Below are 23977 nucleotides of genomic sequence, written 5' to 3' on the forward strand. Positions count from 1 at the left end.
TCCTCCAACGCTGCCGTAGGAGGTAAGCGATATAGTGTAACGGCTCCGGTGTGTAATTGTTGGTGGCTAGCGCTGATCAGAAGCGTGACTGCAATGTCGTGCATGAGGCGTTGCAGTCCAGCTTACCGTCTTAGGATTTGATTGAGATTGTTGTGCTGTGGGCTGTCGCTCTAGCAAGTCGGAAATACGAAAACCCTACTAGTGTGTGTAGAGGACTTCAAGTAAACGTACCTTGTGTTTTGATCCCGCCGCGCCACCGAAGAAGGGGAAGGAGCGGTCGAGTACAGACGAACCTCCATGCCACATAGCAACTGCCATAAGCTGATCTTGGAAAGTGATTTGGTCTCGTCATAGTCCGTATCGGCCCCAGGTGAAAAGGCCCAACGCTTTGCACGCAGCATACTCGTGTATTAATGAGGTCCTAAGTCCTCTGGAGGAGGACGTAGAGTGGGATTCATTCCTCGCTGGTTCCCGATGATATGAGTCTCGACGATTCTGAGTCTTGGCCCAGAACTCAAGATAGGCCACCCACGGAGGATCATCCATATCCTCCATCTCACCCAGGTTACGGTGCACGCCAACTACAAAGAAACCCTGGCCATGCTGGAAGATCGTGCCGCCAAAGAATATGGGCCCTCAAACGCGACACGTCAGGGCCAGGTATGCCGTTTCGCGTGGACAGGCAAACCAGCTGTTGACGGGTAGTCATCCACAAATAGGCCGGTGCATAGTTGGGTGGAGCAGTCAGCATCGTGCGAATGCCGTGATACATGGATGCGCTGGAGTCCACTGTGAAGGTCACGATGTCGCGCACCAAGGCCCGGTCAGCTGCATCTCTTGGAGTCTATCAATCTTATGGGCATATGGGCCACGCAATATGGCGAACAGCAGAAGATGATCTGACATATCGAGTTGTGGTGTTGTCGACATGGAGTTGCATCACCGCGGCGGTGCAACATGGCACGTGCGCTCGTCCGAGCTTCAAGAAATCTGAAAGCTCATCATCGCACCTCACACGCGCATCGCATCAACATCACACCGCGCATCACACACCTCTCCATCCACCCCTCTTAACGACACCTTCACGCAATCTTTAATCTCCACATAACACCGCCGCAATGGTCAAGCTCGAAGAAGTCATGGATGAGGAGTTCGTCCGCGAACAGGAGGGCCCCCATGACGATGACGAATGGGACACAGACTCCGGTACCTACTCTCTCCTCCCCTTAACCTCTTGGCACGCAACAAACTCGTGTATAGATGGACTCAGGGCCAGCATGCTAACAACAACACAGAGTCCGACCTCGACTCCGAATCCTCCTTTGGCCCCCCCTCCGAAACACTCTACGAGCGCATCGTCGCCTTGAAGGACATAGTCCCTGCCTCCACACGTCGCTCTCTATCGAGCAAGTACGAAACAGTGAGCAGCTGGACAAAGAGCGGGCTGTTGTTCGGCGGCAAGACGCTGTGGGTGGTCTCGACGAGCGCACTGCTGTTGGGTGTGCCGTGGGCGCTGGCGTACAGCGAGGAGCAGATGATTGTCGAGCAGGAGAGGGCGGAGCTGATGAATCAGCGGGCGCAGAATGAGGTACGTCAACAGCCATGACAGAGGAGACAACCATGGCTTGGCTGGGGGGAGATGGCCATGGCTATGAGCATAATAAGGGCGGAAGCTAACGTGTAGTAGTTTATGGCTCCTGGTGCCAACGACGCGAAGCCTGCTTTGTAAGAAGCGACTCGATGACTGCATTGGTTGATGGTTTGCGATGAGCATACACTCTCGCAAATACGCGCTCGTTGATCAGAGGACCATCGGCGCAAGATTCTTCACACCTGTTGATTGATTGGTTTAACGTCCTATCATTCACACCTGTTTTAGTATGGATGGAGATGGAGGTAGAAGGAGGCGGATACGATATGCTGTGCACATAAGATGAGCGCACTGGGATGGAAGGCGCACCTTTGCATTGTCACGATCTGTACAATATTTCTCGACTCATAATGTATTGCGTCATAGGACACAGACATGCTGCGGTTCCATCCTGCATGTCAAACTGCGTGCGCGTACAAATGCGACGGTTCACGTGAAGAGGACTTTGCGTTGCGTTGGATTTCAGTACATGCGTTATACAGGTCCTTTATGCCACATGCTCTACATATACAGCGCGCAGACAACACTCGCGTTCTGCGCTCAACTACCATGACATGTCACTTCCACCTCGGTCTAGCTGCTCTCCGTCACCAGTCCACATTACATGCCATAAATGCGCCTTTTAGAAACGTCCAAACGTGCTGATGAAGTCCTAGATCCAACCCCACCGACCACCGGATATCGTGGGACAGGAGAAAACGTGCGTCGCTTGCTCGCTCCAAGAAAGGTGGTAATACAGCCAAGTGAAGATTTATGGGATTATAGTCGGTACAATGCGATCGTGTTTGTGTGGGGAGAGTCGTTTAGAAGGGGATGGCGCCAGCTTGAGCGGCGGCGCCCGGGATTTCTTGCTGCTCCATGACAGCCTCGTCGGCGGCTTCTATCGCGACAGCAAGACCAAGCTTGGCGGCGCTCTGCGTTGTGTTAGCTATGCATTGAGTTTGTGGGTATGATTGAACGGACTGTCTTGTGGTCGATCTCACCAGAGAAGGTGATGCGGATGGGAGGTGCGATCATCTTCTCCAACAAGCAGCCAACTGTGCCCTTGTTGTCGATTTGCGCCCTGAACGAAGTCGTGCGGAAGTCGTACTTGGCACCAATCGTGACCTGGCCCTCCTTCTGAGGACCAGCCATGGGGCCACCAGGACCAATTCCAGCGAAGGCGAGGTTGCAGTTGATACCGGTCTCAACCTTCTCGGTCAGCCTGCGCCAGTAGGAAGCCTCCAGCACGCCGCGGTCGGGGATGATCTGTCCGCAGGCCATCCAGTCGGCGGCCCTGTAGCGTGCAGCGTACGAGACGTTGAGCTCAGGAGGGTAGGCAGAAGCAGGACGGCTCCAGAAGGCATCGATACCGAGCGACAGCTTTGGTGTGACAGCCTGCAGGTAGCTGGCCATGATCATGCCGGTGATGCCGCCGTCGAGAACCGAGGGGTTGACGGCCTTGAGCGAGGCCGAGAAGTCGGAGCCGGTGTAGTCGTTCTCGAGCGAGACCATGTTGCCCTGCGATGTGAGCTGGACGGCGGTCTTGGAGACGAATGCCGAGGTCCATCGCCAGTTGAAGCGGCCGGAGAACTGCATCTCGTTGTCGAGGTTGCCCTGCATGAACGTCTACACCATGTCAGCCTAGCCTATATGTAGCTCGAGCGCTGCGACGCACCCTCGGCGATCCGTAGAGGACCATGTACGAGTAGGGCGGCTGGACCTGCGAGCCCATGGACAGCGAGTGCGCGACCTGGAAGAGCGGCGCGGCGCTGAAGGCCTTGGTGAGCTCGGCGCGCAGACCCGAGAAGCTGGCGTTGTTCAGGAAGACGTCGCGCTGCACCTCGCGCGCAATGCCCTCGACGGTGCCCGGGTTGGACAGCCCGAGTGCCTCTCTCCGCTCCTGGAAGGCATTGTACAGCTCGCCTAACCGGCCGGGCAGGATGCCGTTGTGAGAGATGACGCCCGAGATAGCTTCCTCCTTGGTCGGGCTGGCGACGACGAGCTGCGGCGGTGCGGCCATGGCGGCGGGTTCTCGCTAAGTTTTAGATGGTGGTGGTGAAGGAGTGCGGCGCGGCTGCACGTGATGAGATGGCAAGATGGGCGCGGGAGGGGAGATGCGCGATGGCTTGTCTACGACGATACGTGATGCTGCGAACACAACTTTTCTCAAGAAGGAGCTGTGATGACATAACAGACGCTAGCTGCTAGCGGCGGACTGCTATCAGATATGACATCTCTGGGGGCTTGCTTTTTGGCCTGCTTTCGCTGCGCTGGAACACCAAAACAACCAACCCTTCTTCCTCCCGCCCTCATACCCTCCTGCGACGCTGTTTGCCGCGCCGCGGGTGCCTCGCCGTTGTCTGTCGCTTGTTCTCGCACGTCGTCACTGTCACTGCTCGGCGAACGACCGCATATCAGCTCCGGCACCCTGGTCCGGAACAGCTGCACACCTTGAACACCTCAACCGGCCCATTTCAACTTATTCTTGCCTGGCCTTGAGCTACTTCTACTCTTTCCTGTTCTTTTCTTCTTTCAGCTTCAACTTGAGCTTCACACATAATTAGCCACTATGGATACCTTACTGTAAGTGACTCGGCCTCTCATTGACCGTGCTGCGGCACGCCTCGGCTTTGGTACCTGGATGCATCACTGACAATGTGCAGCACAGCAGAAATCTACGCCAACTCACCCCGCTTCAGGCGGCGGTCGAGTACGTTCGTAGATGCCATCCATGACCTGCCTGCAAAGGAAGAGATGGCGCCAGCTCAATTGTACAGCACAGAATCTGGTCGTCTTTTCCACTCTGGACGTATTGTGATCGCTACTGTCGGACTACCGGCTCGGGGAAAGACACACACCTCGGTTGCTGTAGCCCGCTACCTGCGCTGGTTGGGTGTCAAGACGCACGTGTTTCACTTGGGCGACTACCGTCGCGCTACTCTTGGCCCTGATCAAGACGTGCCTGAGGATTACTTCTTCCTCAACGCAACACCGCAATCCGTACTGCTGCGAAACAAGATCCTGAAGAAGTGCCGTGACGACATCTACCACTTCCTCGAGAACGAGAAAGGCCAGGTTGCCATCTATGATGCAGTAAATGCTATCAGTCAAGGTCGAAGATCACTGGCCAAGGAATTCGCAAAAAAAGGAATCCAGACAGTCTTCATCGAGTCGCAATGCACAGACGAGCGTATCATTCAGGAGAATGTTCGCCGAGTCAAAATTTCATCCCCAGACTACAAGGGGTGGAACGACGAGGATGCCGTTCGAGACTACCTGGCGAGGATCAATTCGAGGATACCGCATTTTGAAACCATGGAAGAGCAGGATCTTCACTGGATCAAGATGATCAACGCGGGCGAGAGAGTCCATGTGAACAACTGCGCCTTCGGCTACCTGTCCCAACGAATCGTCTTCTACCTACTCAACCTGCATATTAAGTCTCGGCAGACGTATTTTGCGCGCGCCGGTACCACACGAGAGGAGGATTCCTACAAGGCCGACGCAGAACTATCGCCCGCAGGACACGAGTACTCCAAGAAGATGAGCGATGTACTGTTGAGATATCGTGAGGGGGAGAGGCAGAGGTTGATAGACCAGGGGGCGCCGGACGCCTCCTTGAAGCCGTTGACGATATGGACGTCTACCCGCCGACGTACTGTGCAAACTTCAGAGTACCTAGCATCGATGGGCTACCGTGTCAGGCAGCGATCACAGATGAGCCAAATGAACCCTGGAGTTTGCGAGAAGATGTCAGAGCGCAGGATCAGGGAAGAGTTACCTGACGAAGTTACCAAGCACGAGGCAGACCCCTATCACCACAGGTACCCACGGGCGGAGGTGAGTGGCATCGACCGCTCTAGCAATGACCTGCTGATGACATGTAGTCCTACCACGATCTTGCCGTGCGCATGGAGCCCATCATCCTTGAGCTCGAGCGCGAAGAGAACGATTTGCTTATCATTGCGCACGAGTCGGTCCTACGCGTGCTGTATGGGTATCTCATGGCATGCAATGCAGCCGACATTCCGAAGCTCGAGTTCCCGCGTGATGAGATTATTGAGGTGAGTACTGCTGCTATCCTGTTTCGAATTTGCTTACTGACATCGCCGAAGATCATTCCCTCGAGCTACAACAATGTCGCAAAACGCATAAAGATTCCCAACCTCCCAGAAAGCATGGTTCCTGGTAGCCCGGAGGACATCAAGATTCCTGTGCCTCCTAGCGGAGCGGTAAGCCCCTTCTCTGGGATAGGCACACCCAATGTCAAGTCTGGAACAGCGACACCTCAGCACTCGTCTGCTCAGCCACTCAATCTGAAATCATCCCACGTTAACCCACTAGAATAAGCAGGTCCGCTACCGCTACCGATACAACTCCACGTTCGACAATGAGAGAGCAAGTCAACAGACCGATTTCGAGTCGAGCCTCGACGGGTGATGTTGCTTGTGCATGGTGATTATGCTCTACAATGCTGGTATCTGGCTTTTGTGTACATGACTGGAACGTATAGACTGTACATACGGTCGTGGTCTGTCGATATTCTTACGAATGCACGGTCTTATTCAAGAACATTGAGTTTTCGACATGACTCGTGGTTTCAATCGGTTCGCAGAGATTCTCCGTACCAAGGAATGTCCGGGAGATCTGTGTGCGAGTTAGATACCGAATACCGCAGGTCTGACATCATTTACACAGGCGCTAGACAATTACGATCAGGTTCCACCTACCCCATGCCCGTTCCTGCGACCCCGCATTAGCCTACATACGCTTGGGTAAACAGTAGGTGGGGACCCCAGCCTCAATGTCAGGATATGAATTGACTCAAGGCACACTATCAAAAATTCTCACATGTTTGAACTGCATCCACTATGGCACGCAATATTGTGTTTTCTGTTATTTCTGCTCTTTACATCTTTTCTTCGCTTTCATTCTTGGCTTCTGCTGCAACGAAGAGGCCATGGGATGCTTACAACTACAGTCCAGCATCACGGACTGTCAAACCCGTCGCTGTACACTCTCAGTCTGGGAACGTAACGACCTCAGTTGGTACCGATGGAACCTATCACCTCACTTCTGGCAGCCGAATCAGCCTTGACTTTGGTGTTGAGGTTGGAGGATGGATTAATCTCAATGCCATTGTCGCCAACTATACAAACACCTCCACACCGCAGCTATCCCTAGCATTCGCAGAGTCTCCAGCATTCGTCCGCGCCATCTCCGACGATACCGGCGCAACACCCACCCAAGACTGGGACCAAGCTCTGAACGTCACTCTGACCGGCGGCTCAACATTCTACACCATCCCTACTGAAAAGTTCCGTGGAGGTTTCCGCTTCCTAACCATCAACGCTCTTGCGCGCATCGAAGTTTCTAACATAACATGCACAATCGGCTTCGCACCACACACGCCAGACCTACGCAACTACGGCGGCCATTTCTACACGCCCGACGATGATCTTTTAATGAGGACCTGGTACGCCGGCGCCTACACCGTTCAAACCAACATCGCACCGAAGGACACTGGACGCTGGCTGCCCCAAGTCCGGCCTGGATGGGCCTACAACAACAGCATCGGTGTCACAGGTCCTATCCTCGTTGACGGCGCGAAGAGAGACCGAGCAATCTGGCCCGGCGATCTGGGGATTCAAGGTGCGACGGCTTTTCTTGCGCTTGGTGGTGATGGCCTGGAGTCAGTTCACAATGCGTTGGACACTCTCTTCTTCTACCAGAATGCTACGACGGGACGCTTCCCTTTCGCTGGTCCTGCGACAGGGAGTTTCAGAAACGGGGCCGAGAGCGATACGTATCACGCGTGGAGTCTGATTGCGATGCACAACTACGCTATCTGGACGTCCGACTTCTCGTGGTTGGAGACACACTGGTCGAATGTCACGCGAGGCCTAGAGTTCATCCTGCGCGGGCTGGATAACGAAGTTGGTCTGCACATCCAAACGCGTCCGAATGACTGGGCGCGCCAGGGCGGAGGCGGGTACAACAGCGCCCTGAACGCACTGGACTATGCCGCGCTATCCTCGTTCTCCTCGCTCGCAGCCTCGCTATCCTCCTACAACCGTGACCGCAGCGAGCTTGCATCAAACGTGTCATTGCTGGAGCAGAGCCAGATATGGAGCACCGCCGCTGCACGACTCAAGGCAGCATACAACACCCTCCTCTGGGACCCATCCTCCCACCTATACCGCGACAACACCACCACCTCCCTTTTCCCCCAAGACGGAAACGCCCTCGCCCTGCTGTACAATCTCACTTCCTCCCCGTCCCGCGCCACCGCGCTTTCCACCGCGTTAACGACTTTCCATGGTCCCATCGGTCCCCTCACGCCCGAGTTACCAGACACGATCAGCCCGTTTGTTTCCAGCATCGAAGTCCTATCCCACTTCGCCGCCTGTCGACCCGCGCGTGCTCTAAACCTAACACGCACACTGTGGGGGTATTTATTGGATAGTCCGCTGATGACGGGGAGTACGTTAGCAGAGGGGTTGAGTGCGAATGGGTCGTTGTACTATAGGGGCAATGCAGGATACAAATCCGACGCGAGCTACACGAGTCTGAGCCACGGCTGGTCGAGCGGACCTACCGTCGCTTTGACGTCTTACGTCGCCGGCTTGGAGATTGTGGGCTGGAAGACGTGGACGTTCGCGCCACAAAGCGATGGCCTCATACGCAATGTCGACGCTGCGTTTTGGGGTCCGATGGGTACGTTTGCCGTGCGCTGGACGATCAGCAATGCTGGGTCGGGCGGGAGATTTGATTTCAGCGGTGATATCACGACGCCGGTGGGGATGAGGGGGACGGTCGAGTTGGTCTGGAAGTGTGAGGCGGTTGAGGTGGATGGGGAGGTATATAGGGGTGAGGTTCTGGATGGGGGTGGGGAGAGGAGGGTTAGAGCGAGGGGGTGTGTGGGGGATGAGGAAGACTGAGCGCCTTCGGGTATCGAACACGAACGTAGAGACGGTTAGCGGTATATGTAGAGAGCAATGGGGAGTCCATGTGACGGTGTCGTCTCATTACAATTGTCGAATCCTGATCAGAAACAACGCCACGTACTTCGGGCTATCGGCCTCGAGTCCATCTACCAACACCCTAGCGCCACAAATGCTCCCTCATCTATACAGCCCAGACACCATCATCTCAGTCTTCATCATCAGGGCCCCTCTTCTTCCTCTGCTTCTCATTCGCCGCCTGCATCTTGCCCAGCACCGTCTTACTCTTCTCCTTAGCCTCAACCTGTTCTGCACGACTCAAACTCGAGTAAAAACTCCTGACCTTCTCATGCGCCATGATCTTCCTAGGATCGAACCTCAGAATCTGCAGACCCGCCATGCTCGTTGCTCTTGAGAGCGCAACATACGCCTGTCCCTTCTCGAAGACGCGGCCGAGATCGACGCGCACGCGTTCCAGTGTTTGGCCTTGTGCTTTGTGGATTGAGAGCGCCCAGGCGAGGATCAGTGGGATCTGGGAGCGGCTGGCTTGCACTTCGCCGCTAGGGAGCTCGACTTTCCAGTCCTCGCGTTTGCAGAGCAAATCGCGCGTCGTGCCGTCAGCGATGGCGAAGCGGATCAGCGGGAAGAGCTGTGTGGTGTTGAGGCCCAGGACAGTCTTCGCCATCTCAGTCTTCATTTGGGCTTCTGTGATGTTACCCTGGAGCATGTCCTCCTCATTTTCTTTCCAGAAGGTAAATTGCTGTTCGGTCATGAAGCCGATGACTTTGCCGAGGGAGCCGTTTACGAGGGTATCGTCCATGTTTTTGACCAGCATGACCTGGGCGCCTTTCTTCAGATGTACGACTTCTGGAACCATGCAGTTCTGAAGCAGCTTGTCGCGCAGCTCTTTGTTCGTGATCGTGCCACCATCTCGTGCTTCAAAGCTGAATATATCGCCGTGTAGCTGCTGCATACGGAGATTGTTCGCGCGATCCACTTCCATACGGGTAGGAAACAGTTCTGTGGCTTCGATGTTCCCATCCGAGGCAGGTAATTGTCGATCCAGTTTCCTGAAGTTTGCAATGGATTCATTTGACATGCGCCCTTCACGCATTTCGTTCAGCATGCCTGCAAATACAGGATCTTTTTGACGGAAGACGTGGGTGAGACCGATCGTGTGCTCGATGGACGTGTTCCACGTCCCTGCGTCGAAAGCGAATTTCGATGATTTGCCAAACTCTGGCACAGGTGGTAACTGGAAGAAGTCGCCGGTAATGACCAGCTGAATGCCACCGAACGGTCTTCCATTGTTCCGGATGGTACGAGCAATCTGCTCGAGCTTGTCAAAAAGGTCGCCGTCAACCATAGACACTTCGTCCATGATTAGAACCTTGGTGCGCAGCCATCGCTGCTTGGCCTTCGCGTTTCGTCTGATCTTCTTGATGAGATCTTCTGCAGGCTCCTTACCGAGACCAATACCTGCGAAGCTGTGTATTGTGACGCCCCCAACGTTACACGCTGCCAGACCTGTGGAAGCTGTGACGGCGACTCGGTCTGGCTCACGAATGAACTTCTTTCGCAACCCTGAGATGATCTCGCGCAGCAGAACGGATTTACCAGTACCTACAACGGTTAGCTAGAGATTTAAAATATCCTTCTACGATGACGTACCAGCAGAACCAGTAAAGAAGACACTCTTCTTGTGCTGGATGACCAGATCCAAGACGTTCCTCTGCTCATCACTCAAGAACATCTTGGCGATGAGATTATTCTTTTTTCGTTTCACGTTTTCCGTGTCGTCTACGCTTTCAGAGACCTTTGCTTTGTGCTGCTCCTTTAGAGCCTTCTGCTGCAGCTTAATCGCGCTTGCGGTAGTGTTCCACTGGTATTGCGACATTGACGGGTCCTTCGGTAGAGGTGTGAACGTGCTACTGGTTGTAACCGCTGCTGACTTCTGCTTCTTATTCGCTGTGGTATCCTCCTCTGGCTCTGGCGTAAGCTGCTGCTTAGGCTGTGTCTGCTGCTGTGGCCAGGGTAAGGCACGTCGTTTGCTCTTCGGTGGTTGCGGTTTGGGCGGAGTCTTGAAATGATCGGCCGGGGAAGATGGCCACGAGATGGGCTGGCTGCTATCTAGCTCGAGCTTCGGTTGCACCGACTGCGGTCGTGACGAGTATCCAGAGTCTTTTGTAGCTGTTGGCGATACGGGGGGGAGTTTTGGATATGTGACGGTGCATTTTATCGCAGGGTCTTCAACGTCAAGGTCGATGTCGCTGTCGAAATCATCTTCATCGAATAGTGCGGTGGCTAGGCCACTGCTGTTGCTTCGCGACGGCGTTCGGTAAGCAGAAAAATCATTCTCTTCCTCCATCTCAGATATGTTCAGCGTAGGGTATTCGAATACGTCTTCGTGCGGACTCCATGACTTTGCCAATCCACTTGACGTTCGTTTCGTCCCATGCGACACCTGTGTTGGTGATCGCTGTACTCCCACAGCGTTCTTCTTGGCAATGTTGTTCGCACCGAATGCAATTGGACGCGTTCCTGGTCTTTGGGTCGATCCTGTGCGGCTCAAGGTGTTGACGAGCAACGGTTGCTTGTAGGAGGGGTTCGAGGAGGCGGGAACGGCGGCGGCGGCGGCGGCGGCGGCGGCGGCGGCGACAGCATTGTGGTTTTGAACGGCCTGCTTGAACATGTTCTGTGTGTTGTATGGCTGGGCGGCGGGGTAGCTGTAGTAATGGCGCGGAGTAGAAGTAGTCTGCTGTGGCCGCCTGGGTGACGTAGAGAGGCGTGTCCGAGCGAGGTGCGCACGCGGGAGTGAAAGATGCGGCCCCTTCGCAGAGAACAATCGTAGCGGCGCACCCAATCTCGCAAAGGCGTAAAGCATACAGCAAAGAAAAGAGGCGACGAGAAAAAGAAAAGTACCAAAGTGAGTGTGTCGACAATGTCCGTGTTGGTGAGCGTCGGACCCACTCTACGCGTAGACGCGACTTCGCGATTTCTCTGTTTGGTGGCGCTGTGCACGTGATGCAGTCCTGCCTCGGCCGTCGAGGTCTGCTGAGGCAACCGTGAATGAGCACAAATTCGTACATTCAGGGTACGTGAAGTTGATCGTAGAACATGAGACGGAGGGTCTGATGTCTGATCAAGCAAGGTGTGGTGAGCGTTTGCACGAGGCGCGGATGAAGCAGAAGGGGGGGGGGGGGAAGCTTTCGATGCACTGTTATGTGAATTCTAGGTTCCTCCGAGGTAATGTAATCTAACTTCATGGCTTGTTGCTGCTCTCATCCAGAGTCGCAACCAAGTACTCTTCGAGCAAGCACATGCCATTCCCTGGTCTACACGGTCTTCTAAGCTATTCAGGACCGCCTAGCCCATGGAAAAGCTTTTGGGTCATCAATCATAAGAATGCAGGGAAAGTCGTTAGAATCAAGTAAATCATGTCGATAAGGAATTATGGCCGTAACAACTTGCTCAGACAACAGATATGGGTATGCAACGGGGACGCCATGCAAAAACCCCCCACACGCTTTTTCAAGAAGTCAAATGAAATCGAAATTTAGGATCGACATCAACTTAGATGGAGAAGAGAGATCGTGAATGGCAATGCGCCAATCGTAACGAAAGCAATGCAGTGTAAGGAAATCCATTGAGCGACGACAGTACCCCGTTGTGGAACATGTTCAACGAAGCAGCCCGCCGAGTCGAACAGCAGAGAAACGTACAGAGGGTAGTCGCACTAAGAACCAAAACAGAGTCTGCCAGACAAAATAGCGCACCGCTCGCCCCGTCTTGACGAAGTACAGTCTCCTTGTAAGGACATGATAGATAGCAGATAGGAGGGTGCAGAGATCGACGCTAATCAAGAAGTGCCTTGTAAACAACCAGGCATGTCGAAAGTAGAGGCTGAACGATGCGAAACATGACAAAGGCGAGAGACAGGGGCTTTAACCCTGGTAGCCACCAAAGCCGTTTTGGTTGAAGCCGCCCTGGCCAGGCTGACCCCATTGCTGCTGGGGAGCGGGAGCGCCACGACCGTAGCCACCAGCACTACCTGGCTGCATCTGCTGCGGCTGCATCTGCTGGTAGTTCATGCCAGGACCCCCAAAGCCGGCTTGTTGCTGGGCAAAGGGTTGTCCGCCGGGGCTGGGTCCTGCCCGCGCATTAGATTGTGATTTTCGGTACTGTAGCTTCCTCCGGTGCCGCTCACCTGAAGGTGACATGGGACCACCTGGTCCGCCACCATACTGGGGGAAGTACGCGCTGGGCGCCTGAGCGTAAGCTGGGCTGGGTCCTGCAGGCGAGTAGCCTTCGAATTGGCCGGTTGGCGGGCGGTCTTTGCCCCACTAGATCGGAGAGTAAGTACGAGAAAGAGACAAAGGAATCGACTCAACCTACGCTGCACTTCAGAGGCCGGCCATTGACGTTGTACCCATTAAGTTGACAGATGGCCATAGCAGCGTTCTCGTGAGTGTCCATCTTGATGAAAGCAAAACCACGGTCAGACTGGAAACGAGTCTCGGTAACATAGCCAAAGTTCTGGAAAAGGGGAACGAGGTCAGACTGCGAAGTGTACGGCGTGAGGTTGCCGACATAGCAGGTCGTCTGCCACTGGGGAGTCTGCGCGACAACCATATCGTAGCTCTGAACGCCGTGGGTGGGGAAGTGGTGGTGACCGAAAGGAGTAGTTGGGGTCATGCCCATCGAGGCCATGGCCTGCTGCTGGGAGATGGAAGGCTGACCCTTCTGGTTGGCCCAGTTGCAGCGAATGGCACGCGAGCCGAGCCACTCTCCGTCCATGGAGCTGAGCGCACGTTCGGCGTCGGAACGGTCGCGGAACGCAACGAAACCGTAGCCACGAGACCTGCCAGTCTTCATGTCCCACATAACGCGGGCCTCAGACACCGGGCCAAAGGTGGAGAAGGCTTGGAGAAGCACCTCATCGTTGACTTCGTTGGACAGATCACCAACGAAGATGTGGAAATGGTTCGAAGTGTCCTCCTTGGCAGTGTTGTTGGACTGGTAAGCCCAGTTCACGCGAATTTCCTGCGATTAGTCAGAACCCGTTTTCAGACGACCTCTCGGCATCCCGACTCACGTTGTTGTGGATACGGCGGCCGTTGAGCGTCTGCATGCCTCGCTCGGCCGCGCCCGGGTCGTCGTACTCGACAAATCCGTAGTTGAAGCCCTGCAGGTTCACATGTCAGCCCACGATCAAGAGCCTTTCAGACACTGTGCCAGGCAAGGCTGAAGGGGCACAGTGCCAGGTCGAGCGTCAGAGCGCTGGGAGGAGCTTACGGATGGAGCGCTGGCGGTCTTGTCGGGGATGATCTTGACGCTCTGGACGTGACCGGTGGTCTCGAAGATCTGGCGCAGGACGTCCTCGGTGACGCGGGGGTCCAGGCCACCCACGTACAGCGCCCTCTTGTTCGGCTCGGGCGCGGCACGGCGCGAGGTGTAGCCAGAGCCTCCAGCACTAGTGGGGGACATGACACCGCCGGACATGGGCGAGCTGATCGCCGTGGGGATGGGGTTCGTGTTCTGGGGGATGATTACAGGGGCGAGTGCAGGAGGAGGCATGTGCTGCTGAGGGTTGCCCTGCTGGCCGTCGTAGCCAGGAGGGCCAGCGGACGGCGGTGGGGGAGGCAGGCTGCTGCCAGGAGGTGCAGAGTCGGCCATGGCTAGTGCGAATGAATGCGCCGGTGGGATAAGTGGTGAAAAGCTAGGTGCAATATTTTATTTCTACACTGCAAACTCGAAGGCCGTGCGACGGGAAATACGATGCGAGAAGGTCGACGGCGGCGGAAGCAGGACGAGAAGTGGCCGTGATCGAGGTGGGGGGGGGGGGTGTTGACAGCTGCTCGTGGAGGCGGCAAGGAAATCGTTAAGGCAGGCGCGAGTATGCAGGCGACCTACACTCTGACAACACGAAACGGAAGAGGAAAGGAGACAGCAAAAGGAGATGCGGAAAAGACGAGAAACGGACCCTTTGCCAAACAACGACAGGTAGCTGTTTCTGGGCTTGATCCAACTGTGGGGTGGAGGAGTGAGAAAGGTGTCGAGGTGGTTGCGAGATGACTAGACCGACGCCTGATGCAACGGGCCGACGACTAGCTCTACAGCGAGCCGCCTGCCGTAATTTACGAGTGTCGCGGTTCTATTCGCGAGTTGAAAGTCCAGCGGGGGGGGGTCGAGGCGGATTGCGAACTCGTACGCGAGTCGCTTGTGGAGCCTGTTTGGCCACGGCGGGCTGACCAGAGCCCTTGCGATTCCTCGGGGAGCAAGCAAGCAAGCAATGCAAGTGTGCGCTGTGCGCGAGACTGCAGCGAGTCTTGGCTGTGTATTGTCGCGCTGAAGCGTGCTAGCGCATGCCTGATGCGTGCATTTTTACCGGCGCCTTCGCAGCGACCGAAGCCTGGTAGAGGGATGGAGCGAGCCCAAGGCGAAGCTGCTAAGCGGGGACCCTTCTTCTGAGACGTGCAGTGACGCTGCCGCAGCTGTCAACGAGCGCGCACCGCGCAAGCGTCACTTTGCGCGCACACGTCGCGCCTTCCCACCCCGTTTCCTCACACCCGCCCACCACGACAATGGCGTCCGTCAAAGCAGAAGCACCTGCGCCAGAGCAGCCAAAGGCCCCCGCGGCCCTGGGCAGCCCTAATCTTGACGTGTTGCAGGGGATGCTGAACCTGGTCGTACGAGTACCCACCATGGCTCCAGAGGACATCGCGCTCACCACTGTCGCAGTTACTGACGGCTGGCCGCTTCATCAAAGAGCACCAGGCGGGCGGCGGCACTGGTCGCATGAAGCAGAGCTTGCAGCGCGCCGTGCCCGTAGCCAACGAGCGCTTCCACGATGCCCTCGATGAGCTTGAGAACGGGGTGCGCCTGGCGCAAACGGTGCTGCGAAGGGATCTTGCATTGCTGAAGCAGGATCGCAAGCTGCGGGAGGCTGCAGCGAAGCAGCACGAAGCGGAGAGGGCGCGGCTGGCTGCACAGTCGAAGCTCACGGTTGCTGCGAAGAAAGAAGGGGTGGCCGTGAAGGCTGAGAGCACAACGCCTGCTGCGCAGCCTGAAGTACAACCACCAGCCGAACAGCCTGCAAAAATCGACACGCCAGAAGCGGTACCCAAGGTCGAAGACGAGCCAGCGCAGCCACCAGCACAGCCGCCAGCGCAGCCACCAGCGACGCAGACAACCACCGCGCCGCCTGCAGACCCACTCTTCGATGGCACACCCACCGACTCGAACCCGCAAGAGCAAGAATTTGACTTCGACTTCGAGTTCGGCGATGCAATGGACACGTCTGGCAACAACGGCAACACTGGCGACATGATGGACACCTCAGGAGACATGGACTTCACCCTTGACGAAGGTCCTGCGCTCTTGCGTGGGCTCGAAGACTTTGCAAGGAGCAGTGATGACGACAACAACGGGCCAGGCGCAAACATGGACCTCGACTTCCCCATGCCTGACCTCCCGGACATGAGCACTGATGCAAAGCCTCCAGTGGAGCAGCCGAAACCCGCTGAGCCTGTACAACCACGTGCAGCGCAAGCAGATGACGCCAATGACAGCAAGCCTGTTCAGGAAGCAGCAGATGCCAAGGCTACTATCGACGCCAACGACGCCAGCGACACCCACGACACCAACAACAATAATGACGAGCCTATGGAGACCATGACCACCGACAATCTCGAAGATCTTTTCAATCTCGACGACTACGATAACCCCGAAGGAGGAGACTCGGCCTTCAACGACGCTTTCTTCAACTTTGATTAGAGCCTACGGTGGTAGATACCGCAAGGGTCCAACCCGACTATGGCGTTGGCGTCACAGATACTTCCTCGATACCCCAGGCTTTGCACATAAGCAATGCACGACTTGACATGTCGAATCCGTACAAGGTTATGCCTTTCGCCCTAACACATGGCTTTCACACTCTCGAAGAGGCAGTCGGTGTCCATGACCATATTTCTATCGTTGCAGCTACGGCCCAGGTAACCGGACCTCCGAATACATGTTACGGCGTTTGCCCATGTAACCCCAGCCCAACTTACCATTGACTGCGTCCGTCTTCTCAATCAACCTCAGCCTCTCCCTCCGCTCAGCTACCGACTGTTCGGTTTCCTCCAACGTCCTTCTCGCCTGTCGCCGAGTCCACCACTCGTCGACCGCCCACAAAACCGCGTCGCACGCCAGCTACAACTGTCCAGTTGCAGGGTACACCCAAACCCTTAAGCGCACGTGCGAACCACATCGATGCGAAGTCAGCGCGGATATAAGTCTCCGGTTCCACTCGGCGACGCGGCTATTCTGACCAGCCCATATCGAGAAGACCGCCAATATTGAACTGTACGCGAACGCCACCGGCAACCCATACAGCGCCATCCAACCCGGTGGCTGGAACGACACATTTGGTATCCAAGACCCCCAGGCAGTCTTATCGAGCGCCCCGCCTACAGCTCCTGCCTGCCCTTTCCACGACAGCCTGATAACCTCCTGCGCGTACACGCAATACACCCAATCACTGCATAGACCCCCAACACGCATACCCGACCCCAAACTCCTTAGACCTCCTTTTCCACTCCGGTGGCTCCCCAACCAAATTCCCCAGCACCTCCCCCTTCTGCCCCGATTCAATGCCCAATTGCAGAGCTCGAGCGGCTGAAGATAGGCTCACTAATTTGCTGAGCTTTGACTGCTATGCAGCAAGGATGCGAACCGACACAAAGACCTCTTGTATGTTCACCCATCAACACCAGTCTGCTCTCAGGCGTCCCACATAAAGCTGGGGCTTCCTGAGTTCAAATTGTGATGAAACGCCGCTGCCGTGTGGAGCAACAGTGAAGTTGGCGCTACAGCGTCGAATACCCTGGCGATGTACATTGCTCGCACTCGAGGCGCAAATGTGGCAAGTCGAGGTAGACTATACGTCTTTCGTTTTTTAGGTGGTAATAACGACGGTCGTGCAGGTCCAATTTTCGCCGAGCATATCTGCTGTTAGCTTTAGCGTAGATGTCAGTAGACGCGGCTGCATAGATCACGTTGTAATCGTCCGCCCAAATGAGACTCAACCCATCATTACGCATGTTTAAGACCCTCTAGTAGTCTTGTTTTGGATCCGTGGTACAGAACTCTCATACGCAGAAGACGCACACATATCACGCTCGGATTCGCTCTAATGCCGATCCTGCTCCCATAAAGCCTCATGCACAGTCCGTCATTCTTCAAACTCGATACGATCTGCCCGGTAAGGCATTCGCACTTCCCATCCGGTATGTATTGTGTAGGTCTGTATGCACACGCACACATCCCATAGTTCTCTTTGCAAATCGCATTGCATCCGCGCAAAATCATTGCAGTCATAGCCCCAAACTCTCTTCGCCCTGTTACCACAGAATCGGGACTCCAGCGCGGCTTTCCCAAATAGTGCAAGAGCCTCCGCGGAGGATTTTTGGTAGTTGAAAAGTTGATAATGCAGCCTTATTGACGCTAACAAGGCTCGAACTGTGGTCGACGAGAGACATACTGAACTGGGACAAGGTGGACTAAGTCCTAGGACGCGAAACTAGATTCCGGCCTGCCCTGAGGTCTGGCATTGGTGTTCTTCCAAACTTTCAGGGCCTTTATTCGAGTGCGGGTTCTTACATGTTGCAGCAATGGGTGGCGTCTGGTTGGCTGGGAAGACATCGCACAAGCCGGCACCGATGATAGACAACGAATGCGTTGCTGGCCATTCGAAACGAGGGCGGCATCATTCCTTGAGGCTTGTTCACATGAACACGAGAGATGAAGATTTCGCAGAAGTAGATCGTATTCATGTCGGTTTGATGTCGCCGGTCGTTGATTCGATGCGTACGAAGTGTGGTAGAGGTCTTAGCTGTCGAGAAATACTGGCCAGGTTGATCGCAGTCAGTGCTGAGAACCTGAAGCTGGGCCACGAGCTGGAGGTGCCCGCAGCTCTCCCGATCCTGCACTGAGACCCAGATCCGTTTAATGCCGCGCGAATTAGAATTACAGTGTCAGCTTCGCATCAGCAGCCATTCAGCGTTCTTCCGTTGGCTACTACATGGCTCACCACCTTACATCATGCATGTGGCTCCCTCAACACCTGTATATGATCGAGATCTGTCTTAGTAATAGCAAATGCAGACCCGAGCATGCCCTGTCAGCCCAGATCATCTGTTGTCACAAAGGTGACCCAGAATCGCAGTCTATAATCCCATACAGTAGATTGCCATATCGTACCTTCGTAGTCTGGGACAGCCTAGGCACCTGTCTGCCGACTTGTGACCGCGCCCTGGCGGCAGCCCCCAGATCGTTGCGGACTTAAGCCGGATACGGTGAACGCAGCAAATGAGATTTTGAGGAGATGGACTCCGACACGCTTGCTGCGAGGCTGAGTGGCGTGCATGACCGTTCACACTCTCTAGCGCACTGTGGGGAAACGTGGGGTGGCTAGGTCGCCCTAGTGCAGTGTCACTCGCGCGAAACGCGGATGCGACTCGGTTTGGAAAAACCTCGAAGTGAGCGATGTGACGTTGGCCATGATTTTGGGGTGGAACTGTGTGCTGGTGAAGAGACGCGGGTCAGGCAATCAAGAGAATGAGAGATGCGGGGAAGATAGTGATGTTGATAATGATAGATTTTGTGATTGCGGAATCGTAATGAAAGTCAACCTGGATCGACTTTTGTCTCTTTCCCTGACTCCAAAGTTACCCAACCTTATTTTCAGACCATGAGATGTGAGGTCTTTCGTGACATCGTAGCAAGCATAGTGACAGCCGAAGCCATGAGTCAGTATGTTCTCAACAAACTGACTCTCTCGTTGAACATAGGCTCTTGAAGCCTATTTGTAAACAGATCTCATATTTCGCCGGACAGTTGGAACTGTAAGGATAAAGAAACGCCATAAACCAGACATAGGTCGAAGCAGGCGTCTGTAGTGGGAGAGAAAAGCGAAGGCTCGATCGCGGTATTGCGTGATGTGGCCTTGTAAAAGTGTACAAGAAGGTCATTACGAACAACAGGCGGTAATGGCCATTGGTCTTGGTGACCGATTTGCTCGCAGTCAATAGCGGTGTACAAGAGAGCCATTTGTGGCTTCTCTTGGATAGTCCAATAGGTGTTTGCTCCTGAGGGCCGTCAGTGTGATATCGTGCATTTCGTATCGTCGTCGTAGGCAATAGTGTATGTGTGTAAAGCCAAGGTTTTGTACATGATTGTGTCTCGAGAGGAAGGGCCTACGAGGCATGGCCGAGGACCGAATTTTCGGCCCGCTGGTTGATGCAATGAGCGTGTGCCTCTAGTGCTCGTGCTTGCACTTGCGTGACTGCTGTTCAGGTTAGCTATTGTTTCTTTTACTGTAACAAACTCGACTTACCAGGCCAAACAGCAGCCTTTGACAGCATATACGATGTGACCATCAGGAGCTTAGTCCCGAAGCCACAACGACTCATTCCCGAGATGCCAGGGACGGAGTTGATGACATTGTTGCAGGAGATATCATAGGCCATCTTCATGTCAGCATTGTGCAAGATGTCTGAAATCTTCTGTAACAGCTTGATGTCCTCTTCTTCAAGACACATGATGGCAGGAACCGTAGTGTAGTCAATGTCATCTCGTCCAAGCACCCCGAGGTAACGACCGACACGATCCTGAACAGTCGCGACCCACTCAGCGAGTACTTGTGCACAGTCGAAGGTGCACAGTGCAGACGAGTTTGGCAACTCTCTGGCGGTGAACTCGGCGTATGTAGCACCCAATTTGTCCGCCATGGACAGAGAGTCAGCAGCATAGAAAGCTGCCTTTCGGAGGTGCCTCTCGCGTTTCGAAGACGCTTGTATACCTGCGGATCCAGTGAATGCGACGCCGTCCAGCTGTTGGGCGAGCTGATCAGGTGAAGCAGCCTTCCCAGAATCAGAGCGTTCGGGTGTCCCGTCCGCCTGAGCTACAATGTCGACTCCCTTGGCAAGTTCGTTGGCCATGCCCTCAAAGTCACGTTGCCACAGGAGTTCCTTCGCTCGAGAGAGGTTCACAAACAGGCGGACGTATGCCAGATCCAATAGGGGTATGCAATCTGCAGACAATGGACCAAACCGACTAGGTCGCTCGATGCTGTGGTTGGGATTGGTTCTCCAGGCAGCCTGCCAAGCTTTCAGAGCAGGCTCGACTTGGGCGTGCATGGCCTCCGTCTCCTGTGTCTTCCATAGACGTCCGGTGTGTCTTTGCCGAGTCTCCCAAATGTAGACGTGCAACGCGTTGATCAGAATGTAACAACCGAAAGTACTGGGTTGTATGTCGCTCTCGATTTGATCGTTCAGCGAGCTGCCTCCAAACTGCTGACTGTATGGGTTGTGCACACGAGAAGCGCCTTCGCGAGTGCTTGCTTCGAGCAAGTAGGTCATGGCAGCATTGAAGGACAAGGTTCTGGATTGCGCAACCATCGAGCCACCCATTGCCATCCATGCTTGAGCATTCTCAGCAAACCACAGATCCTCTTCACAAGGAAGGTCGAGACGGATCTCAGAGTTCAGTATCCGCGGAGCGTGGGCGTATGCCGAAACAAGCAAGCTGGACATAGAAAACACAGCATAGTATGTTCTCTTCTTTTCTTCCGTCTTCTTCCACTGCATCCACTGGGTGTAGTCGTTACGCATGTCAGCAGGTGGATCTGCATGCCCATTCGCGTCGTCCGTCATCGACGTATCGTCGCCATTGGGATGCGCCGGCGGGCTTTGCGTCATCGTCTCCGGCACTGTAGGCTTATCCAGGCCTGCAGCTTTGGCAAGACTGACCAAGGCTGCACAGTGAGTGCTTGCAACCTCAGCAGCTTGTCGGTCGCCGCAGTTGTGACCGAAAATCAGATTGAGCAACATAGCCTGTACCAGCCATAGCGGCGGTTTGTTGATGGACTCGTTCGCTGCGCTGGGGCCATTGACGGCAGCCGTCAGCCCAGCCCTGCGACGCTCGTCGAGGTAGTACAGTATCAACTTCTTGGCAGCTTCAAACAGGTCTTTCGCTACGACCTGCTCAAACTCATACAAAGCACCTATCGCTGCCATGGCGAGAATTAGACAGCCGCCACCCCCAACCATTCCATCATGGTTATAATTGTTCGTGGTGCGAAGCTGGTAAGTGTAGGCTGGAGTATCGAAGGACAGGGTTGGAATATGCAGGAATGGCATGTGAGGGTGGAAATACAGAATGTAGGCATTCACGTAGCGTTGGATGTCCATGGTGCTCGGTAGCGTTGCACTTTGACCTTGTGCTGATAGGGGAGAGCTGATCTGTGGCTGAGAAAATCGACGCTGCGGGTTCCCTACGGTAAGGGCCTGTTGCAGATTGATGATCAGGGCCTGTCGTGTAGCCTCCGTAATAGTCTCAGTAGAAACCGAGGTTACAGAGCTGTGTCGTGCGCTGCCATTCATTGACGCCGAGGATATGCTGCCGGCATCAGATTGGAAGGTCATGGGCGCCTGGAAATACTGATTTGGCATACCGGGGATACCTGCTGAAGGACTTATCGCTGAAAGTGGGGGTGGTGAGTTGATATAGAAGTCATTCTGCACCGCAGGATCTGCAAGCTCCTGTGTCTGCATGGTGTTGACCATCAACTCAGGAAACACGGGTGCCATAGCGTCTGTGTAGGCCAAGGGATTGATGTGCGAGTGCGTCGGCATCGGTTGGTGCCACATAGCGGCAGAAGTTGCTTGGCCTGACCCATCCAACATGACTTCGTTGAATGCACCCTGACTTGCAGTGCTGATAGCTGACGGAGATGATCCCTCGATGGCGTTCTCGCTCGAGAACATCATCGGGTTGTCCATACCTGCACTCCACGCGAAGTCGTCTTCTTCGATTGGGTTGTTGCCAGCAAAGGGATTGGCAAATTGCCTGAAGGGCGAATGCGGGTGAGCGAGGTTGCCATTGAAGTGATGCAATTGGTTGGGGTTAATGGTCGAGCCAGACGAGGTGCCAAAGAACTTCTCGAGCTCAAGGTCATCAGGCCCAGGCGCTCCTTGAACCGGCGCCGTACGAAGTCCACTTCCACCCATGCTACCGAAACCAATGTGTGTGTCTAGTCGTGCTAATCCGTGGTGTTGCCCGTGGTTGCCCACTGCCGTGGACATGCCTCTGTAGTCAAACTGACTGGAACCACCGAAACCAGACAAGCTAGCATGGCGTGAATGACCTGGATGAACTCCGTTCCCTGTTGACATCGATGCATTGTGGAGCGCAAGGAAGTTTGCATCGATCGCACCAATAGTATTGGCGCGCGGTCGCATGCTACCAGTGCCAGTAATGATGCTGCTAGCATTGCTCGATATCGAGTTTTTACGAACGCGGTTCGCGGAGTTGGTGGGTGGCAGACCGGTTGTGCTTTCTCGTCGTGCATTGCGAGGTCTTGAGGAAGTCGCGCCCTGCTGATGCAGCTTCTGCTGATGGCGTAACAGCAGGTCGCGCCGCGCAAAGCATCTCGTACATTGGGGGCACTCGAAGGGCTTCTCCTTGGTGTGTGATCGCTCGTGGCGCTTGAGGTGCTCTAATCGTGCGAACGAGCGGGTGCAGGTGGTACAGATGTGTGGCCGTGGCTTGTCGGTCTTTGGTGGAGGGAAGGTGGTGGCAGGAGGTTGCGTAGTCTCTGGTTTTGCAGTTTGTACAGAAGCTGCAGTTAAGGGATGTGATTAGCCTTGAGCTGGCGGACTGGGTGGTGATGCCTACTGTTGCTGCTGCCGCCATTGCTGCCCCCTGATTCGTCGCTCGGTAGGTTCGCAGGCCCTGTGGGGCTGTTCGCCGCTGGCTGGTTCGACATGTTCGACAGCTATTGACAAAGTCTCTTGGGCGTGTTTCAATGCTCAGAACTCCCTATCCGGCACGTCGAGGACTGTCTCAGCAACCTCGCAAGATGCAAAGTAGTGGACGGGTAGGGCTGCTGTACAGGGTGGGAGTGGCCGGATTGAGTTGGTGCTACTCGTGGATCCAGCGATCTCGCCGAGTACTGTTAAACAAAGAGTGAGGAGGGTACCAGGTACGCTAATCTAGGAACGTCAGCAGGAGACATACTGGGGGAACAGAGAACTAGGTGGGAGGTTGATACCTTTTACAAGGCTCCAGCGAACAGACCCTAGGCGTTCCACTGACGCTGAGACGTGTTGATTCCGATAACCGGCCCCGTACCAACCGTTCAGTGCAGACCAGAGAATGGCTCTGATGGTGCAGAGTTAACGCAGACCGTCCAGTCCAGCTGCTTCGAGAGCTCCAATTGGTCGCCGAAGGAGGATATTGAATAGAAGATGGCTGGTGCGATGTGGTGATGAAACTGGCGATGGTTGACAGTCGCAGCTCAGAGTGGAAATCGGACGATAATTGATTAATGGAAAGAACCACGGGAACGGTAGAT

General features: G+C 54.9%; 7 protein-coding genes across 7 annotated transcripts; 4 read left to right on the forward strand and 3 right to left on the reverse strand.

Annotated features, from left to right (window-relative positions):
* The first annotated feature begins 1022 nt into the window (after positions 1 to 1022).
* On the forward strand, positions 1023 to 2117 carry BU25DRAFT_409902 (mitochondrial import translocase, subunit Tom22). Its single transcript, XM_033706163.1, has 3 exons — positions 1023 to 1206; positions 1296 to 1588; positions 1688 to 2117. Exons 1-3 carry the CDS (start codon positions 1119 to 1121, stop codon positions 1727 to 1729), a joined length of 423 nt encoding a protein of 140 aa, XP_033562532.1. The 5' UTR covers positions 1023 to 1118; the 3' UTR covers positions 1730 to 2117.
* Positions 2108 to 3764, reverse strand: BU25DRAFT_409904 (uncharacterized protein). The gene is made up of 3 exons (XM_033706164.1): positions 3309 to 3764; positions 2615 to 3259; positions 2108 to 2565 (listed from the first exon to the last, which is right to left on the reverse strand). Exons 1-3 carry the CDS (start codon positions 3651 to 3653, stop codon positions 2455 to 2457), a joined length of 1101 nt encoding a protein of 366 aa, XP_033562533.1. The 5' UTR covers positions 3654 to 3764; the 3' UTR covers positions 2108 to 2454.
* A 133-nt stretch (positions 3765 to 3897) lies between these two features.
* BU25DRAFT_33736 (6-phosphofructo-2-kinase/fructose-2,6-biphosphatase 3) lies at positions 3898 to 6243 on the forward strand. Its single transcript, XM_033702669.1, has 4 exons — positions 3898 to 4216; positions 4297 to 5473; positions 5521 to 5697; positions 5749 to 6243. Exons 1-4 carry the CDS (start codon positions 4203 to 4205, stop codon positions 5980 to 5982), a joined length of 1602 nt encoding a protein of 533 aa, XP_033562534.1. The 5' UTR covers positions 3898 to 4202; the 3' UTR covers positions 5983 to 6243.
* BU25DRAFT_466909 (glycoside hydrolase family 78 protein) lies at positions 6104 to 8574 on the forward strand (the record flags this gene model as incomplete). Its single annotated transcript, XM_033710704.1, has 1 exon — positions 6104 to 8574. The coding sequence occupies exon 1, from the start codon at positions 6505 to 6507 to the stop codon at positions 8572 to 8574; it is 2070 nt and encodes a 689-aa protein (XP_033562535.1). The 5' UTR covers positions 6104 to 6504.
* Positions 8575 to 12880: 4306 nt separating this feature from the next.
* Positions 12881 to 14452, reverse strand: BU25DRAFT_33757 (uncharacterized protein). The gene is made up of 3 exons (XM_033702681.1): positions 13873 to 14452; positions 13673 to 13762; positions 12881 to 13620 (listed from the first exon to the last, which is right to left on the reverse strand). Exons 1-3 carry the CDS (start codon positions 14251 to 14253, stop codon positions 12964 to 12966), a joined length of 1128 nt encoding a protein of 375 aa, XP_033562536.1. The 5' UTR covers positions 14254 to 14452; the 3' UTR covers positions 12881 to 12963.
* Positions 14453 to 15161: 709 nt separating this feature from the next.
* On the forward strand, positions 15162 to 16353 carry BU25DRAFT_339311 (uncharacterized protein; the record flags this gene model as incomplete). The annotated part of the gene is made up of 2 exons (XM_033702767.1): positions 15162 to 15266; positions 15319 to 16353. 2 exons carry the CDS (start codon positions 15162 to 15164, stop codon positions 16351 to 16353), a joined length of 1140 nt encoding a protein of 379 aa, XP_033562537.1.
* A 3351-nt stretch (positions 16354 to 19704) lies between these two features.
* On the reverse strand, positions 19705 to 23699 carry BU25DRAFT_33796 (DNA binding regulatory protein-like protein AmdX). Its single transcript, XM_033702700.1, has 4 exons — positions 23675 to 23699; positions 23299 to 23615; positions 19958 to 23242; positions 19705 to 19906 (listed from the first exon to the last, which is right to left on the reverse strand). Exons 2-4 carry the CDS (start codon positions 23387 to 23389, stop codon positions 19818 to 19820), a joined length of 3465 nt encoding a protein of 1154 aa, XP_033562538.1. The 5' UTR covers positions 23390 to 23615; positions 23675 to 23699; the 3' UTR covers positions 19705 to 19817.
* Between the last annotated feature and the right edge of the window lie 278 nt (positions 23700 to 23977).

Source organism: Macroventuria anomochaeta, assembly GCF_010093625.1.
Source record: "Macroventuria anomochaeta strain CBS 525.71 unplaced genomic scaffold BU25scaffold_13, whole genome shotgun sequence".
Taxonomy (NCBI): domain Eukaryota; kingdom Fungi; phylum Ascomycota; class Dothideomycetes; order Pleosporales; family Didymellaceae; genus Macroventuria; species Macroventuria anomochaeta.